The sequence below is a fragment of the Sabethes cyaneus genome, chromosome 3 (genome assembly GCF_943734655.1).
Source record: "Sabethes cyaneus chromosome 3, idSabCyanKW18_F2, whole genome shotgun sequence".
In the NCBI taxonomy this organism is placed as follows: Eukaryota; Metazoa; Arthropoda; class Insecta; order Diptera; family Culicidae; genus Sabethes; species Sabethes cyaneus.
The window spans coordinates 54,608,813-54,628,882 of NC_071355.1; the positions used below are offsets into that span (position 1 = coordinate 54,608,813).

The window sequence follows — 20,070 nt, forward strand, 5'->3', positions numbered from 1 at the left end:
CTACAGTATCTGACAAGCGTTCGAGTGCACTTTATGGTGACGGTCGTTCTGGTGGTGGGCTGCCATGGCTGCGGCACACCCGCCGGAATAACACTTGTGCTCTTTTGCGTGGGAAAAGCTAAAACTATGCGGTAATCGGCCGCCACCGCTGCCGCCGCCGCCACCGACTCCACCGGCAGCAACACCGGCAGGGGCCGGCGAGGAACCTCCGCAGCCATGACAGTGCTGCGGTAGCATACGGGCGTTTTCGCATCTCGACGGCGGTGCAGGGGGTGATGGTGCAGGTGCCTTGGTTCTACAAGCGTTGATGGTGCCGACGGAATTGTTGTTATTGCAACAGGTCGCCGGAACCGAACACGTCGCAGAGGACGAGCATGTAATAGGAAAATAAACGTTTAGGCTATAAAGTGCAAAACAAGGATCGATATTGTTATTGACAACATTGTTCTGATCGTAATGGTTTTCATTGCATTGTGCTACTACCGACCTACTGCAGTTGGTTTTGCAAATATTGCCATCCGATCGGGATATCGGAGGGCTCATGAAGCACATCGCCGGCAGATCCGTGTCGCAGATTTCCTCCACCATTTTGTCCAACTTCTCCAACGCCTCGTTCTGCTTCTGCTGTGCGCTGTCCAGCTTAGCCTTCCTGCTTATTGCCTTCTGCTGTTCGTAGGTGGTAGTTGAAATCACATGAGATCTGCTTATGAGATTACTGGGAAAAGAGATCCAAATATGAGTACAGTCAACTAAATCTGAAAATTAAATAGCACGTACGACTTTTTCGTTGTCTCCTGCTGGTAACTGTGGTCAACTGAACTATGCGCTGAGGTTGTAGTATTGGATAGGAGATCCAGCTCCTCTTTGCTGAACTGTAATGAATCGAATGTAAGAGTTAGGTCGCCTCGACTATGACAATAGTTACCTGACATGGTAGGAAAGATTTATTCTTCGACCTAAATGCAGGCGGAGGACTGAACGCACAAGATGAAGGAGTCGACGAGGTGTACTGTGTATTGCTGAGTGAATTGCGGTGGTGCAAATCTTCCAGGAAATCTTCCGTATCGCTGATCAGCGACCCAAACACATCGGAAACGCTGTTGAGAAATGCATGACCTGTAGAATTTGAGCGACTTTCACGACGAGGGGCAAAACTGTGCAGTTTCACTGGAGAGTTTGCTGTACTTCGCCGAGCGACGTCCTCGAATGTCACTGGTGAATACACGCGTCGATCCTCGGATACCCCTCCCGAACTCAAACCTCCACTTGAGTGTTTATTCGACATATTGTATGACACGCTAGATCGGCGGTCCTTCGGTTCAGCGTACTCAATCGATGGCCGCTTTATGTCGTCACCCAGCATCTGCAGTGGAGGTCGGTTCTCCTTGCAATCCAACCAGTAGGTTTTCATTGTACCCTTGCCTTTGACATCGATTTCCCCTCGTTCAGATACTTTATATTTCGAAGGCAAGAAGTTCTTCGTTGATTGTGATATGTGAATTTTCATCGCTTGACTAGTAGACTCCATTCGAGAAGCTGTATTTACAGAATCACCGAAAAGACAGTAACGAGGCATCTTTAAACCAACAATTCCTGCTACGACAGCACCAGAATGCACTCCCACGCGTATCCGTAAATGGGTATCTGTAAAACAATAACATGAGCGACAAATAAACTCCTCGACATTTTTCAAACAGAAAATTACCAGTGGAAGGGTCCTTCAAGTCCGTAATCGCCTCGATCATATCCAAGGCCATATCACAAACTTTCTCCGCATGATTCTGTTCTTTTTCAGGTGCTCCCGAAACCACCATATAGGCATCGCCTATCGTCTCCACCTACAATTACGGAAAATACCATCTGGATTAGGAAACCATAAAATCAGTCGCTTCCACTCTTACCTTATATACATTATTCCTCTCCGTCAGCGTGTCGAATATCGAATACATAGCATTCAACATCGAGACCACCTCCATCGGCGTAATGCGGCTGCAGATCTCCGTAAAGGTCACCACATCCGAGAACAGAATCGACACACTGTTGAACATCTCGCAGGTATCGATCGGATTCTCGCCCCGCCGCAACCGGTCGGCCACCTGTTTGGGAATCATCTGATACAGCAGCTCGTCCGTGCGGCGCATCTCTTCGTCCAGCTTGCGCATCGATTCCTCCAGTTTCTTCGACTTCTGCTGCTCCTGATCTAGGGCCAACTTAAGCTCTACCGATTGCTGGGTACCCGCCAGCATGAGATCTCTGTGAAAAGTTGAGTTTTTTTTTGTAATTTTCTGATCGAAAATGACGAGGAGTGCCAACCTACCTACTAAAGTCATGCATCGACAAATCGTTTATATACAAACCGGTTGAGATCAGCGAGGATAGCTTCGGCATGACCGGCGTTCCCAGGAACATTATCATGCGCCAATTTTCCATGTAGATCATCTGACCTAAAAAGGAGCGAACAGGTTCCATTTCGTAAATATAAATTGTAAGTATTGGTGTAATATTGAAAATATGCTGAACGTATATTTCTGTGAATTGTTTCCTCCTTATCTATCGTACAGAACGCACCAGTCAGTGGGGTAAAAAACCAGTCGCCTCAACATGAAGTCTTTTCTCCGCTTTTTGTTGTGTTTTTGTCACTTTTTCGCCACTTTTCGTCATCGCGTTTGTTGTAAAACAAAAATGGCGTCTTTTTACTGCCTTTTGTCTTTTCTTCGTCTTCTTTCTGTCGTACCGCGACCGCTCCAAATTCTGCGCAGCTCCTAATTCTGCGCATTTTTCTTTATATAAGTATTGTGCATTGTGCATACCTATGATCATTGCGTTATTTTTTTATAAATGTCTGTTGAATATTACGCCATTATTGACAAACGGGCCATAATGTTTGAGAGCGAAATAATTTAACGTCAAACTGATAGTATTTTATATGGCAGAAAACATCGTCGTTAGCACCAACGCTAAGATTGTCCGTCTAGAAAATTAACAAATTTATGATCGAAATTCTTTGCAATGATCAAATTACCCAGTATAATTAGAAAGAATAATTAGTTTTGATCATGGTTTAGACAAAAAGAGTGATTGCATGCATTGCTTTCCTTAGAAAAATGCGATGCAATAATGCGCAGATTTAGGCACAGATTTTTTATTCATGTTCCAAATTCTGCGCAGTAATGATCCTACGAAGAAATCGCGAAAGAATACGCAACCTCACCCAAATAGCTGAGGTATAGAGGTATGAAAATTCAAGTAGAATCTTTAACTTGCATTTGGAATCCTGTGCTGTGTCTCGAGGTCCGAACCTACGAGCGCCTATTCATGAAACCATGTCTTCTATTTTTTTAATGTCCAACCTCATGGGGCTTTCAGAGAGTGGGGAAGCGGTTTCTACATGAAAACACAAAATTTTTAGTATTAGTCTAAAGTGTAATTTTCAGTATGCAGAAAACCCGAATCAATTCGCCCTTCACGTTATCGAGATTAAAATATTTAAAATGAGGCAATCAAAATGATAACAATATTCCTTTACCACCCGGACAGCACAAGAAGGCCGGATCATGGATTTAATTATGGTAATGGCTAATGCCGGATTTTTCGGTGTGCTTTCAGCGTATAAAGACATAAACAGCATGGTAGGAGTATTTATTTTCACTTTTTAGGTGCGCAGAATTAGGAGCAAACATGCGCAGAATTAGGAACATGGCCAAGAAAATGCGCAGAATTAGGCATCATGGATAAGTTTACAAAACGAAAAATATACTCAATTGTTGGTCGACTTATAATTCCCATATTTTTTACCAGATATTATAGACCGTAGCACTACACGTTGCTGCTATCCACGCTGTTAATTTAAATCTAGAATACTTAGAATAGCGGAAGAATCATAAAAATGTCTTAACTGCGCAGAATATGGTACGTTCGCGGTATATCTATCATCTTTGAGTCGTTTCTTCGTCTTTTTTCTATCCTATACCCACTGTCTTTTAGTTATCTTTTTCCGCATATTCGCCTTTTCGAACAATTTAAAACGTCTTTTTTGTCCTTTTTCGGGCACTTTATTTTTATAGCCGCCGTTTTGGCGCCTTTTCGTTGCGTTTCTTTCAATTTCGTTGCATTTTTGACGTTTTTCTCAAAATTTTCATATTTTCGCCATCTGATCATCACGTTTTAGTCATCTTCTCATTTCGTTTTCGTTATCTTTACGCCGATTTTTCGCCGTTTCTTCGTTGTCTTTTTGTCGTATTTTAATCATCTTCTCATCACTATTTTTCTGTTTTTTTGAAAACTGACATTTAACAATCTACAGACAAAAAGTCTATATTTATCGCGTTAAAAGATTACAGAATAAAAGGGAACAAAAGAAAATAACAGACGGAAAATGCGAAAGAAAATAAAAAAAATCGAGTGAAAAACATGAGGAAAAACAAGTCTGAAAATAAGAAGAAATGGGACAGAAAACGAAGAAACCCAATGAAACAGGAAATGCTGATCAACAAAAAGCAAAACGAGAGAAAGAGAGAAAATATGAAAAGGAAAGTAAAGCCAAAAAAAAACGTTACAAAAAACGAAATAAAAAACATTAAAAAATGGGACCGGAAAAGCGAAAAAATGGAACAAAAAAGTGGCAAAACGTGTGAGACAATAAGGCGAAAATGAATAAAAACTGCCATGAAAAAAACGAAAGAGAAAACGTAACGGAATGAGAAGCGAAACGGAACATTAAAAAAGGAAAAGAAGAAAACAAGTGAGAAAGAGGGAAAACGTGGTAAAAAACGAAGCAACTGCCCAGGAAAAGAAGAAAAATGAGAGTAAAAATGAAAAACAAATGAAGAAAACGGGACTAGGAAAGAGAATAGATGGAACAGAAAAGAGGTAAAATATGCGACGAAATTGGCAAGAAAAAAAGAAAAAGGAAATTGGCAAGAAAAAGGAAAAAAACGTGACAGAATGGGAGGCAAAACGGAACATAAAAAGAGAAAAAACTGAAGAAAAAGAGATAAAAGAGGCAATAGAGATGACTGGAGAGAAAAAGATGAAGAACGGACGAGAAAAGATTAAAATGAGAGTTAAGAAAACGTGAAAGTAAATGAGGATGAACTGGACAGAAAAGGTTGAACAACGGGATAGAAAAGGAATAGAGGAAAATAGAGAAACGAGAACGGAAAATGAGGAAAAACATAATAGTAAAAGATAAACTGGAAAGGAAAAATGAAAGCAGTAGACAAAACGTATAGAACAGAAAAGAATGAGAGAATGGACAGAAGAGGAGGAAAAGCAGGACTCAATAACAATAAAAACGGAGAAGATAAAAACGACAAACGGGATAGCCCTCGAGTTAAAAAAAACTGGGAAAACTGGGACCGAAAAAAAGTACCTGGTGTTGGTCTAAAAACGAGAAAGAAAAACGAAAGCCAGCACAAAGGAGCATATGGACTCAGGAAAGGGGGGAAAAATTGACCAGGAAAAGAAGAGAAAAGGAAAAAAGGAAAAGGAAATGCAGGCTGAAAAAAGGAAACACTAGAGAGGACGGAAATAATAGGAATCAAAAGTGAAAAGAATATGAAAGGAAGAAAACGAAACCGAGAAAAGAAGGTCAAACGGGATATAAAGGGAGAAAGATGGGACAAAAAACGGGAAAATGGGACAGCAAAAGTAGACAAGGAAAACAAAAAAAACTGACTAAACAAAACAGCAAAATGGAAGATAAAAAGCCGAAAAATAGGAGGAAAAAGGGAGCCAATAAAAAGTTACAAAAAAGACTGAGAAACGGGGCACTAAAAAGAGGAACAATGAAACAAACGAAGACGAAAAACGAAAAGGAAAGCAGATATAAAGTGTTATAGTAGAGAAAAAACGGAAAACGGAGGAGAAAGTAACAAACATCGCTCGGAAAACAGTAGGAAAATAGGACTTAAACTAAAAAAAACAGAGTTAAAAAGCGAAAGAAAGGCGAAACCTGTAGACACGAAGACCGAAAAATAGAAAACGAAGGAAAAAGATAAAAAACCGGAACTGAAAAAATATGGACTCTGAAAAAGGGCGAAAAACGGGACGCAGAAAAGTAAGAAACAAAGCGGACAGAAAAAAGAAAAAACAAATGAGAACAAGAGACGAAATAGGAATCAAACGAGAAAGAAAGAAAGATCAGCGAGAGAGAAAAAAGAAAATCGATAAAAGAAAGAAGGAAAGAGGTCAAATGAAATATAGAAGGAAAAAGATTGGACAAGAAAACGGGAAACGGGAAAGAAAAAGAAGAAAAGAAAAGAGGGATAAACGAACTAAAGAAAAAGGTAAAAACGAAGATAAAAAACCAAAACGGGATATTAAAAGGAAAAGGAAAGGAAATGTAAAAGGAAGCTAAACAGCATGAAGGTGACAGAAAAACGGGTCACTAAATAGAGGAAAAACGAAACCAGCGAAGATGAAAAGATATAGAAAGATTTAGAAAAGATTAAACCTGAGAGGGAAAAAAGAAAAATAAAAGAGAAAAGACGCAAAACGGGAAAGAAAATAATAAAAAATCTGTAAAACATGCGAAAAAAGTTGTCGGAAAATAGGACAAAACGGGACCGAAAACGCAGAAAAACGAAAAAATGTAACAAGAAGCAGAGACAGAAAAAAGTAAAATAGTAGAAAAAGAGGAAAAATGGAAGGAAAGTGGGAGCATTAACCAAGAAAACAGTACAGAAGAAAAGAAAGCACGGAACAAAAAGTGGAAAAATGAAATTAAAAAAGAGTAAGAACGGAACAGAAAAGATATAAAACGTGTGAAATAATAAGACGCAATAGGTCTTTTCTTATTTCAAGTAAAACTTTGTATCTAATTTCCGGTCCACGTCTGGTTTGACAAATTGCTCCTAATTCAAGTCTGATTTAATATTTTACGAATCAAGTCCGATTTCGAGTATAACTTCAATTCTAAAGCGTATTCCACCCGAAATTCCGTAGTTTTCAACTTGATCGGCCTGTATTTTTGTGATAAGAAATAACAGATTCTTCATCCTACGATTATTCGGTTTTTCCAGGCCAAAACATTTATCTGAAAGGTCGGGTGCCTCACCTTGCATTAATGTCTAGGCACGCTAGTGGTGAAGTTTGTGAACCTATTTCACATAATATAGTTTGAGAAGTTGCTGTGCATGTTTTCGTTTAACGCCTGACTGTCAAAGATTGGTACGTTCTGTCTTAGGGGCTTAGGCGTTTTGCCTCACGTAATGATTATGACTCTCGATAAAAATCTTCAATAATGCCAAAAAATTCCACTTTTTTTAATGAAATTACACCAGGAATATGAGGAAAGATCACAAGGTCGTTTAAAAATATAAAAACGTGGAACAACCACACTGTAACTCCGCAAAATGATGTTTTACTTAAGAGGTGCGTTCTGTACCACTTTACCCTACATACCTTTTAGTCGCAGGTGCCTCTCGACTTCCTCGCAATGCTCCTGCTCACTGAGGAAAATTTCAGTCTTTCTTTGGTTCTCCGGTCGCTTTTTAACAGCTTCCATTGTGACTAGTTCGAATATATTGTTGGTACGATTTAGAATCTGTCAACGAGTTTATTAATTAAACCATTTTCCGAAATATGCCAAGCAAATGAACAACAATCAATTACCGTTTGAAATTTGAACGCAATTAGCGGCCGCCTCAGCTCAAACCAATCTGTAATCTTTTCCGTCAGCAGATCGGGAATAATAACCATCAACGAGTTACCTATGCTGCGTACGACCATGTCGGCCCTGAACGAAAGCAATTATAAAATTTTAATGAAATATTCATTCCCATTTGGTCTCGTTTATTGTTCGATAGCAGCTAATCAAATTTCCAACTTGGATAATTACGGTAACGCTCAATGAATCAATTAACCACCCCCTGCCCGCTCTGCGTAAACCAATCGAACACTTACCCGAAAACAATACAAAACGGAAAAATCTCGAACAGCACCGAGGCGCTAATGGGCAAATGTTTCTCCTCCCGCGTCATAGCCAGTGTTGCCAGCGAAAAGGCTCTATTGTCGAAGGTTAGCTGGAAGGTGTAGTGGTTGGTTTCCCCCAACAAATCCGACTGAACCAGAGAGATCTGCATTTCCTTGTGGTAGAAATGTCGCGCCACCTGTCGACGGGAGAGAATACAAAACGGTCAGCCAAATAAATCAACGATAACAGCACGTGCGTATCGACCGACGGCGTGGCGTGGCATGCCAGACCGGAACAAACGATTGTCATAACCGCGAAAAAGCATATAATCGTAACCATAAAAACTTATACTCCCTAGCAGCTCACCGTCTACCGTCTGCAAATGATTGTGTTGTAGGCAGGCATGTGCGACAAGCCGGCTCACTTATCACGCCGCATAACATAACGCAAAATCAAAACTGGAACGTACATTAACGGTGAACAGTGATAGTAAATCGTTATCTTTTTTGGTTTAAGCTTTACAGTAGTTCCTGTTTCCGGTAGTTTTGCATCTCAATTCCGTGATTTTAAACGAGGCTTATTAAGAAGCATGTTTCCTATTTACTGTATCATGTATTCTTCCCTGACTTATACGACCATTGCCTTTAAAGTTGCTCATAGCGAATATTACCCAGGAAACCCTTCCTTCATATTACTACTCGGTACCGGCAATTTCGGCCTCCCAATTAGCAGCACCTACCTGTCTAATTTGTCCCATTGTGTAGTAGACGAATCCTTTGCGCTTGGTGCGATAATGTAGCGTTAGACCGTGACGGGTTTCGTTCTCGCAGATGAAGCTGGGGGCGCGCATCAGCGGGTAGGAGAACTTGAGATACTCGTGCAAATTATCCAACCCATTCAAGAAGTCACGCATATGACGGCCGAGCACCGACAGCACCCGGTCGTAGCCATACTGGCTGACGAAGTTCACGAAATAGACACCCATCTGATCCATGAAGTCACGTTCCGATACGCCGAGGATCTGTTCAAATAGAGAGAATAGCTGGTGAACAATACCGAAGGATATGTATGTGGATAAATGATGGTTCATTTAGGTGCTTCATACAAACGCATATTCTGACAATTGAAGATGATATCTCGTGCATTCAGTTTTCGCATTCAACTAGGTGTAATAACACGCATTTAAATTATTTAGATATTAAATCAGCTTCAAATGTACCAATTCTGGGTTGGAAAATCAAGCAAACGCTGCCAAAAATTATTTGATTAATTTGAATGATCAAGTTAGGGGGCATCCATAAAGTACGTCACGCTTATAGGGGGGAGGGGGGGTAGACCTAATCGTGACGATTTGTGACGTAGGGGGGAGGGGGGGTATGAAGTTATGTGACATCACATGAATAAAAAATCAAATGAAAATTTTATTCGGGAAATTATAATTTAGGCTTCATTTTAAGATACAACTATTGAAGGTTTCTATAAAATTAACGTTCTGATGGATTTTAAAACAAATAGCTAAACTTTTTAAATGAAAACTTTTTTTCAACATATATGTGTGAACAGGACTCATTTATTCTCCTATGTACAGTAGACTCTCGGAAAAGTTAATCGATTGGGGAATGGGTCGATTAACTTTTCCGAAATATTAACTTTTCTGAGTAGTCCTAAGAGTCATCGAAAATGATAAATACAAAAGCGAAAAATATATTCTCGGATACAGGATATACATTTTTAGGAATCTGGAAGTTGTAATGTAAAGAAATATGTAGCAAGATCCTTATGAAATGATAGTTAGTTCCTTTCAGTAAATTTTAAATAGTCGGTTATTCTAGTTTACTTTTGATTTTTCGTAGTCTACGACAACGTTTTGACAATGTTCGCGCTTATTTTTTGATTTGTACTGTTCCTTCTTTTGCATTTAAAATTCAATCTGAGATGCCGCTTTTCCAGTTTGTTATCAAAAATCCTGAAACAACTATGTGGCTGTATTGAACTATTACTACAACTGTCCGGTACAAGAGTTTAATTTAATCCCAGCTATGATGATACTCTGTATGAAGTTGTGGAAAGGCGATAATAAACCGAAAAATGAGAAATAAAGATAAAAGGAAACACATGCGTGTGAATGAACGCTTTGGACAACCAATAAATTTAAACTCTCAGAAAAGTTAAGCCAAAAATTAACTTTTTATAGCGTTGCATGAGAACTAATATTCGCTTAACTTTTCTGAACAATTAACTTTTCAGAGAGTTAACTTTTCCGAGAGTCTACTGTAGTATGTACTCTCCGTTACGACTTTACAGAATATGCAGTACACCGCTGAAGAGCTGCTTGAGTACCGTCCTGCCTAAAAGATTTTTACAACCGCAAATAGCAGTCGCACAAACTCCTGACGGGCTACGGGGTGCTACCAGAGCCCCATGGCAATGTTTTCCCTTGATATTCGTGCTGAACTCAATCGATGAATATAAACTCATACCGAAGTTCCACGGCTGCTTTTAAGGTTTTTCGGTATAATTTATACTGCCCCTCATTCAAAAGCTATCTAAACGATAGAGTTTATGCCACTTGCGGACTAAGTTTCGCATCTAAGGTAGTGTTGAATGATTGCACGATTGAATGAATACACAAAATGACAAAATCCGTCAGAAAAGTTTTTCCAAGGCGTGTTGCTGCAAGACGTCAGCAGGAAGTCCTGATTCTTTCAACTAGATCAGATAAATTTGAGTGGATGGATGTAAAGAACGTGGATATGCGCGAAACATTAATCGACGTTACATCAGCGACTTCTGATCATCTTCAAAATCCGTGAATCGATGACTTATAAGCTCGAAAATTTTCCTATTTATTTGCTGAAATTCATTTGATAGCTTTAAATAAAAAGGTTTAACTGAATATCTAATTTTTTTGTTTTGGGGGGGGGGTTGCCGTGACGTGACGTACTTTCTCAGGGGGGGTCACCGAATGTGTGACGAAATGTGACAAGGGGGGGAGGGGGGATTGATTTTGGTCAAAATTTGCGTGACGTACTAAATGGATGTCGCCTTAGTAGGCTATGAATGCTTTTAATTAAAATTTTAAACGAAATTTTCGCCTCTAAAATATAGATCTGCTTCAAAATTCATCTGCCTATGGTAATCAAATTTACCGCTATCAACTGAATAATTGATATGTCAATCTGCCAATTTTCCAATCAACTCTCTAAGAGAAGAAATGTTACGAATGTCTTTCTCTTTCGATATTTTTCTTTTATTGACGTAGGACTACGTCTTTGTTTACTATACTGGGACTGGGTAGCACTTTGTGAAAACGAAAATAGAAGTGTAACGTTTGAATGAAAGATTTCAGATTGTAATAACTTCTAAACTACTGTATGAAACTGAACAATTTACATGTCGTTGGATAGATAAAATGACCAGCAATTTTATGAAGGGTGAGAGAGCAATTTTAAGGAGGGTGTAAGAGGGGGGCTCTTATACAAATGAAACACAAGTTTCCTCAAAACTCGAGAACTCATCAAGCAAATGGAACCAAATTTGGCATGTGGAGATTTCAGAAAGTAGGATTTTTTTCTATGGTGTACTGAGACCCCTTCCCCTACTAAGAGGGGGGGCCTCCCATACAAATAAAATACAAATTTCCTCATAACTCGAGAACTAATCAAGCAAATGGAACCAAATTTGGCATGTGGGGGTTTTTGGAGGCATGAATTTAGTTTATGATGGTTTGAGACCCCTCACCTCTGTGCTAGGAGGATAAGAAATCTCATACAAATAAAACAGAAATGTTTGCGTATGTGCCATATTTTCTGCTATGTAACAAGCGGTAAAAGGTGTGAAAGTAAACTAATTAAACCGTCTCGAAGCAAAAGATATAGCGTTTTTGTTATTGCTTAGGTCCAACTTAGGTTCGCTCTAGTTTCAATCGAACGGCTGTCAAAACGTTTGTTTTTTCACTCAGGTTGAACTTAGTTTCGCTCTGGGTTAAACTTTTTAGACGACGGGTTCGCTCTGGGTATTTTTACAGTTCCAACTCCGCTATGAGCAATACACTGACAACCTGAAAACGTTTGTTTATTCTCCCGAAAATGTTTGTTTATTCAGTGGTCGAGTTGGAACTTACCCAGGTTAAAAAACAAAAACGCTAATAGTGAATCGACGCCGCTAACTTACGTGCCTCTTGCCATTCATGTCAAAAGAGAAGGACATTCGCATGGCACGTCATATTTACGATGAACGTGCTTTGGCTTTAATGTAACTTGTAACCAATGGCGCTTTAAAGGCCACAAGGGAGTTAAAGTAAGCTTATTGGAACATGTTAAGTTACGCATAATCATATTTAATACATCTGTGGGCTGGTCATTTATTACTATTTCAACCTTTATGATGCACACAACTGATTTTTAAAAGAAATTTCTTTATCTCAATGGTTGTAGGCGTTGTACTTTGAATCCCCGTCCACGTATTTTCAAAGCCACCATTGAATTCAATGAAAAATTGAATCTGAATATTTTACTTTTTCTCTTAATGGCACTCACAGATTCTTACATACATATGCCTGAAATACAGTCTTTGATCTAATAATCTGATACAGTCCTACGTCACCCTTTCGTACAACCTTTAGGGCTGTATACCTTGTAGTTGTTTTGCTGCATTTCGGGAAAATAGAGCAAAAGTGAAAACAAAGAGAAGGGAAGAAGTGTCTGATGCACAGAATGATTAATTGGGTGAACTGAAAAATTTCTATATAAAATAAAAGTAAATTACGTTGTGCAGTGGCAGGTGGGGCACGCATCCATGCTCTTTCGGTTAGTACCCGAATGTTTTACTAACTAAACCACTGCCGCCCGTTATATTAGGTAGTCTAATACCTAGTTTTGTTTCATTCTACATTCACGCCACTCTTTTTCTTTGTTAAACGAATAGATTGTCTGTATAAATTTCAAGAGAATACGAACGTGTTTAATCCGTAATTCGACTGCTGATCTTACCAAATACACAGAATAACCTTCGCAACGTGAATATTTGGTCGAACCAAGTACGGGGAAGTATAACCGGGTCATCATCATGATTTTATTCAAGCTTACTTTAATGAATCCATGTTTCATCATCCGTTACGATGCGATGAAGAAACCTTTTTTATTCCTACCGCTAATGTAGATGTTCACAGACAAAAAAAAATACGCACATCGCTTCAAATCACAAGGAACCTTGGTGGGTAACTCCAAATGCTCTTCATGTGTGCTCAAAGGTTTTTGACCTTTCTTCGCGCGGACGGGTATCAACATCAAACGCACGGTCTTTGAAGTCAAGCGACAGAAGCAATCACAGCACATTGCCATTGTCTTAGTTAGATTAGCGTCTCTGAAAATTTTTTTGAAGTTCTCGAACCGTTTTGACCGCCGTTTGTTTCGAATGAAAGAAGAAAGTTAACATTTCTCGAAAGGTAAAACGCGTAAAATTTACCGTTATGCGTGATACGGATATTCATATCAATGAAAAAAATTCTGATGGCCTATTTGTAACTTCGCTTCCTGCAGCCAGTTTTCAATAGAACGATTAAGCGCCACGGTCGCTAGCATTTTCACCTTCTCCAGTGTTTTACCTACCATCGCTAACATGATGTCATGGGCAGAGCCGAGTCATATATATATGCTGTATATCCCGCTCCAAAAAGTAGGGCCAAGGATGGGGCCCTGCGGAACTCCTGCCATGATCACCATCATCTTCCACCCCTCGGCGGACTCCTAAACAAGCACTCGGTTCTGAAAGTGACTCCTCAGAATACTGTTCAAATATCCAGAGACCTGCGTTCGGTGCAGCGATTTGGCACCATCTTCCAGGCATTTCTGCAGCACTGTCCGAGATATATCGGAGCACGCTTGCATCGCTGCCTTTAGGGCCACATTGGGAATCCATCCGGACCAGGTGCCTTTTTGGTCTTCAGTCGTCTAGCTACTGTTACTAGCTCATAGTCGAAAACTTGCAGGCAGCAGGAATGATCGCTGCTTCCATACCGCAGGATCGTGCGTCAAGCAATGTCCCTCCACGATAGCCTTCTGCTAATCCGAGCACAAGCAGCATGGGTAGCAAGGTAGCATCGCATACCCTCAGCAATTTGTCCATTAAGTCGTCTGCAGTCAGGATCGGTATTTCATTATCTACTCGGAGTGCCTGGACAGAGAGGTGTCGTCATTCACTTCCGCTCGTTGGTTCTAGCTCTTTGTATTGTACCATCGGATTCTATCAGTCTATACTATACCTGATCGTTTGATAAGCACTCATAGGGCCCGTACACAGTAAAGGCGACTGCGACGTAACGCGACTTCACCCACATGTCGCTAAATGCACAGTCCTACTTCAGGCAAAAAAGGGCTGCGCGTATAATTGCAGCAAGAAAAGTCGCGTCGCGTCGTAGGTCGCTTTTACTCAGGCGGTATCCATAGTGGTAACCCTCACAAGCTCTCCAGTTCAGATTCGGCATTAGCGACGGGCTGCCGTAGATTACATCAATGATGAGTTCGCGTCCATCTTAACAAAAAGCTCTCACGGAACCTTCGTTCAACAGCACCACATCTAGTTTAGCTTTCAACAGGCCGTACCGTCTGGTATTAGTGCATCTGCTACACAACTTCATAGCCCAAGCATTGAGGTCTCTCTGAACGATGATTGCCTTCACCTGATGAGCTTCTCGGTAAGGGCTTCTAGCATGTGGTGGAAGGGTGGAACTACTCTATGGTTCATCTTGATAGCGCGTATAAATATCCCGTTAGATTTGATAGCCATTGCTGCTCTGCCATTGTTTCTGTTGTCGACTGCCAAAACAGCTAGAGCAACATGTGAAAAGGGCCTATGTGCAAATGAGAGATTCTCTTCGCGACTCCCCTCTTCCGCTTATTACAGCGATGCACTAGAACGGATCAATTGTGCATGAAACGGTTGCTGGCGTTATTAGCTAGCTATTGGTTAAGAAAAATTGTATTGAAATGCATCTATATCGCCGTGGCAAACGCAAGAGAGGAGACACAAAGAGAATCTCTCATTTGCATGTAGGCTACATTCACATGTTGCGCGAGAGTTGTTGTGCTGTATGTATCGCATCACTACTACTCCGCCTTCACCTTTTTATACGATGAGCATTGGCCTCCAGTCAAGTATACGTTTCTCTCTTCTATTTAACAGAGCATAAAGCGTGTCTTTCTGTCCCATCTGTCCATCTGTCTGACCCATCTTTCTGTCTGGCACATCCACATACCATCAGTCTGTCTGCCCCACATCTCTGTCTGTCTAATCTGTCCATCTGTCTGTCTATCCCATCAGTCTGTCTCTTCCATATATTGGTCAGTCCCAACTGCCTGTATGTTCAATCTGTTTGTTCCAGCTGTCTGTCTGTTCTTTCAGTCTGTCTGTCTTATATAACTGTCTGGCCCCTCTGTCTGTCGGTACCAGCTCTCTGTCTGTGCCATCCGTCCATATGTGTGTCTGCCCCATTAGTCTGTCTGTCCCATATAACTCTCAGTCCTATCTGTCTGCCAGACCCATTTGTCGGACGGTCTTTTCTGTCCATCCCATCAATCTGTCTGCCTCATATAACTCTCAGCCTATCTAACTATCTGGCCAATCTGTCTGTCGGTCCCATCTGTCCGTCTGTTCCAGCTGTCCATCTGTCTGTCCCATCTGTCCATCTGTCTGTCCCATCTGTACATTTGTTCCATAAATCTGTCAGACCCATCTGTCTGTCTGGCCCACCTGTCTGTCTCCCATCTGTCCATCTGTCTATCTGTATACCTGCCCTGTCTGTCTGTGCCTGGTCTATCCCATCTGTCTCAGTCCCATTTGTCTACCTGGCCCATCTGACTGTCGGTCCCATCTATATGTCTATTCCTCTGTCCATCTATATATCCCATCAGTCCATTTGTCCCATAAATCTGTCAGTCCCATCTGCCTTTATCTTCAATCTGGTTGTCTGTCCCATCCCTCTGTCTGTTCATCGGTCTGTCTGTCCTATATAACTGTTTGGCCCATGTGTCTCTCGGTACCAGCTGTCTGTCTGTGCCATCTGTCCATTGTCTATCTGTCCCTTAAAACTCTCAGTCCTATCTATCTGTCTGGCCTATCTGTCTGTCGGTCCCATCTGTCCATTAGTTAGATAACTCTGTCAGTCCCATCTGTCTGACTGCCCGATCTGTCTGTCTGGTTCATCTGTCTGTCTGTCCCATCAGTCTGTCTGTCTCATATAACTCTCAGTCCCATCTGTCTACCTGACCCATCTGGCTGGCTGTCCCATCTGGATGTCTGTCCCATCTGTCCATCTGTCTGTGCCATCTGTCCATTTGTTCCATAAATCTGTCAGTCTCATCTGTCTGACTGTCAGATCTGTCCAAGGATGGAAAAAGTCATTCACTCAAGTGAGCATCGCTGATTTACGATCATAAGTTGTCGAAGGTAAAAAGATTACTACCGCTAACGCTCAGCAGTGATCCAGAACTGTACTGATTCGCTTTCGCTGTTAGATGTGCATGAACCAGTCTCGAAAGAGAAATGATTCAAAAGGGATATGAAAATTTTTTGATTGGATCAGAACCGACACAATAGCAAGCCGAACGTAAGCAATGGGAATCGGTTTGAACTTGTTTCACTTACGCTCACTGATCGTTCAGTATAAACTCAATGGTATTCACACTTCTGCTATTAAAATATATTGTAATTATTCTCCATATGTTTCAAATATTCAAGCAGTTTATAATTATTCAGAAGTTACATAACTTATTGGAGCAAAAGCTGATTCAAATGATAATTGCAATCATTTTCAGTTCATGAACGATTGAGAAGATGAAAAGCAAAATAAAATCGGATCAGATTCGTTCAGTGGCAAACGTTTGGTTCGCTTCGTTAGGGTCAGAGAGTGAAAAATACAGAGTAGGCATGATCGCAATCATTTCAGCTCATATTCAATTTGGTTCGTTTGCAACCAGCGTTGCCAACCTTCCAGATTTGTCTGGATTTTCCAGACTGATGCCTAATCAGCCAAAAAAAGACGTTTTCCAAACATTGTCTTCCATTGGAGCAAATGGCAGCCAGACTTTTTCCAGACACTTTTATTCTCGTTTTCCAGATTTTCGTAAAAACCGGTTGGCAACGCTGTTTGCAACAAATGATTCAAACAGCTATAAGGGCACGCTTGGTCTCTCTGAGTGAGCATATAAAAGGTGGTGGTTATGTGAGTTGAATCGGTGATTGAGTATTGATGACAACATTTTGATGCGATTTTTGACCATGCCTGCATCTGTCCATCTGTCTGTATGTCCCATCAGTCTGTCTGTCCCATATAACTCTCAGTCCCATCTGTCTACCTTACCCTACCTGTCTATCGGTTCAATCTGTCTGTCTGTTACATCTGTCCAACTGTCTGCCCTATCAGTCCCTCTGTCCCATAAATCTGTCAGTCCCTTCTGCCTCTATGTGAAATCTGGTTATCTATCCCAGCTGTCTGTCTGTTCATCGGCCTGTGTGTCCCATATAACTCTCAGTCCTATCTGTCTGTCTGTCTCATCTGTCCATCTGTTTGTCTACTCCATCAGTCTATCTGTCCCATAAACCTGTCAGTCGCATCAGTCTGTCTGTCCCACATAGCTCTCAGTCCTATCTGTCTTTCTGGCCCATCAGTCTGTCTGTCACAGCTATCTGTCTGTGCCATCTGTCTGTCTATCCCATCAGTCTATCTATCCCATATAACTCTCAGTCCTCTCTGTCTGTCTGGCCTATCTGTCTGTCCCATCAAACTATCAGGCCCATCTGTCTGTCTGCCCCATTTATTTGTCGGTCCCAATTGTCTGTCTGTCCCATCAGTCTGTCTGACTCATCTGTCTGTCTGTCCCAGCTGCCTGTCTGTGCCATCTGTTCATTTGTCTGTCTGTCCCAGCAGTCTGTCTGTCTCATATAACTCTCAGTCCCATCTGTCGGTCCCATCTGTCTGTCTGACCCACCTGTCCGTCTGGCCCATATGTCCGTCTGGCCTATCTGTCTGTCTATCCCAGCTGTCTGTCTGTCCCAGCTGTCTGTCTGTCTGTGCCATCAGTCTTTCTGTCCTATATAACTCTCATCAGTCTGTCTGGCCCATCTGTCTATCGGTCTCATCTGTCTGTCTGTCCTTTTATATTACTTTTATGTTAAATTCATAGCTTTTAGCTTAAATTCAAATGTAACCAAGCGGTAGTTGTTCAACTATAATAAAGTAATAAAGTAGTAATAAAATTTTCAGCAAAAAATTGTACGATATTCTTTAAAAAACATTTCGGGTTTAAGAGTTTATTGCTAATCAAATCTCGGGTTCTTTTTTAAAAGGATGTATCTGCAAACGTAAACAAACTGAGTTAGACTTGATTTCACTTTTTCTCAAAGTACTTCACTTTTTGAAACTGTGCGTTTGCAAAAGCACCCAAGAAATCTTCGCTTTCCTCATACATTTACACCCGTCGCACTCATAACCCGAAACCGAATAAGGCGCTGGCCGGCGCTGCACGCCAATCGCGTGCTCTGCTTGCTCTGTTTGATTTTTCTCAATTTTGTTGTCATGTTTATGAGAAATTATAACAATATAACAAAAATCAGCTAAATTGTTTATTGAACAGCTGAAAATTGGCGGTGGGCGCACAGTACCATTCATCGCCTTATTCGGAAGTTGCCGTATCTATTTCTAAGATATTGTTTAATATCGCTGAAAACAACTCTTTTTTGCATTGTTGGTGTTTGAGGGTACAAAAAAAGCTGAAAAATAAAGGTAGCAGTTGTGTCCCACAAAGCACAAGTGTTGATACTTACTTCCTGCGCCTTCGACGCCAGATGATTGAGCAGATTCTCGTCGTAGTCATCGTGCACGCTGAACGACGGAGACGAAATTCCGGTCTGACGGCGGATGTCATCCCACTTGTCTTCCCCGTACACACTTTTCACATACTCGGAGAGGTTTTCCAGCAACAGACCGTACATAGCTGCCCGCGCTCCACCACGATGACGGCGGTCGGGGTGGAAATGATGGCGGATACGTCGTCAGCAGCGTCGTTGTCGTTAATGATTGCTGACCTCTTCGGCTGCCGTAGGCCCGCTCTGCCTATGGGCCAAACAGAGGACCAGCCACGGAGTAGGGGACGTGTGACGCTCAAGCTCAAGCGATGCAGTTAGTCAATCAGTTAGTATTCGTACCCGGCACCGATGGACGGAGAAACTGCAAGGAAAGAGAGCGCAGGACATACAGATTTCAAAATGGGTGCAAAAAATGTCACATTACTTTGATATATTGAATTCTCTGACGTCAATCGAATTATATTTATCGTGGTGCACGAGCTCGTTTTTATTGCAGTTTCGATTTTATTCCTGAACGCCTTCATGACACCGATGCCAGCAACGGCGACCGACCCGGCCGGCATCGGCAGTGTGGCATTCATGTAAAGCAAAAACAATAATGGTCTATTTATTTTTGCTAGCGCACTCCCATACGTCCCATTCGGAAAACGGCGCTTTTTATCCAAGAAACGTGACCGACAGCCATTTGATGGTTGGCACCGTCGAAGATGGACAGTTTACTAAAGAATATGTACACGCACACGTTTTAGAAAACTTTTAAAAACTATGTATACTTAAGTATCGTAGTTTTTGAGTTATCAAGAAATACTGACTTCACTACAAACCTTATAAATAAATCCATCAAACAAAACCATGCAATCAGCCAGGCAATTAATGATCTAAAAATAACTGAAGTTTGATAATGGTTTCCGATGCTTTACGTACGCGTATAACCCAATTAATAGGACTCTCCATCGTTTGTCATCTATTTTCGGGCTTGCGATTTAATATCGGTGCAGGTAAATTGAACCGAATGACATTCCCTAATTGCGACAGAAGCAATTTCTGGTGTCTGGATGGAAAATTTTCGTTGCAGGCACGATTGTCCATGAACTTATAACTGCTAACACTTTAGGCCATAAATTGTTTGTTTCAAGAAAATATTTTAGAATAACAAAAAAGCTCTGGTTCGAAACTCGAAACTTTTCCTGTAAATCTTTTTCACTCAAAACAATCCCTAGTTTGGTTGATTCAATTGGCTATATTGAACGAAAATTTGTTTAAATGACAAAACCAGCTAATTTGGTTAAAGA

The 20,070-nt window shown here is 41.0% G+C and overlaps 1 protein-coding gene across 1 annotated transcript; it reads right to left on the reverse strand.

Annotated features, from left to right (window-relative positions):
- Positions 1 to 18,904, reverse strand: LOC128743046 (soluble guanylate cyclase 88E). Its single transcript, XM_053839556.1, has 12 exons — positions 18,737 to 18,904; positions 8,655 to 8,936; positions 7,906 to 8,111; positions 7,615 to 7,738; positions 7,405 to 7,546; positions 2,318 to 2,444; positions 1,902 to 2,253; positions 1,706 to 1,838; positions 926 to 1,644; positions 778 to 872; positions 488 to 715; positions 1 to 295 (listed from the first exon to the last, which is right to left on the reverse strand). Exons 1-12 carry the CDS (start codon positions 18,902 to 18,904, stop codon positions 1 to 3), a joined length of 2,871 nt encoding a protein of 956 aa, XP_053695531.1.
- Positions 18,905 to 20,070: the final 1,166 nt, after the last annotated feature.

Excerpts from the sequence above, each read along its gene's own strand:
- LOC128743046 (XM_053839556.1), bottom strand. The coding sequence starts at position 18,904 with ATGTACGGTCTGTTGCTGGAAAACCTCTCCGAGTATGTGAAAAGTGTG. Across the intron at positions 2,254-2,317 it reads TCGATGCATGACTTTAGTAG|AGATCTCATGCTGGCGGGTA; the intron begins GTAGGTTGGCAC and ends AACTTTTCACAG. Across the intron at positions 1,839-1,901 it reads AGAGGAATAATGTATATAAG|GTGGAGACGATAGGCGATGC; the intron begins GTAAGAGTGGAA and ends CCGTAATTGTAG.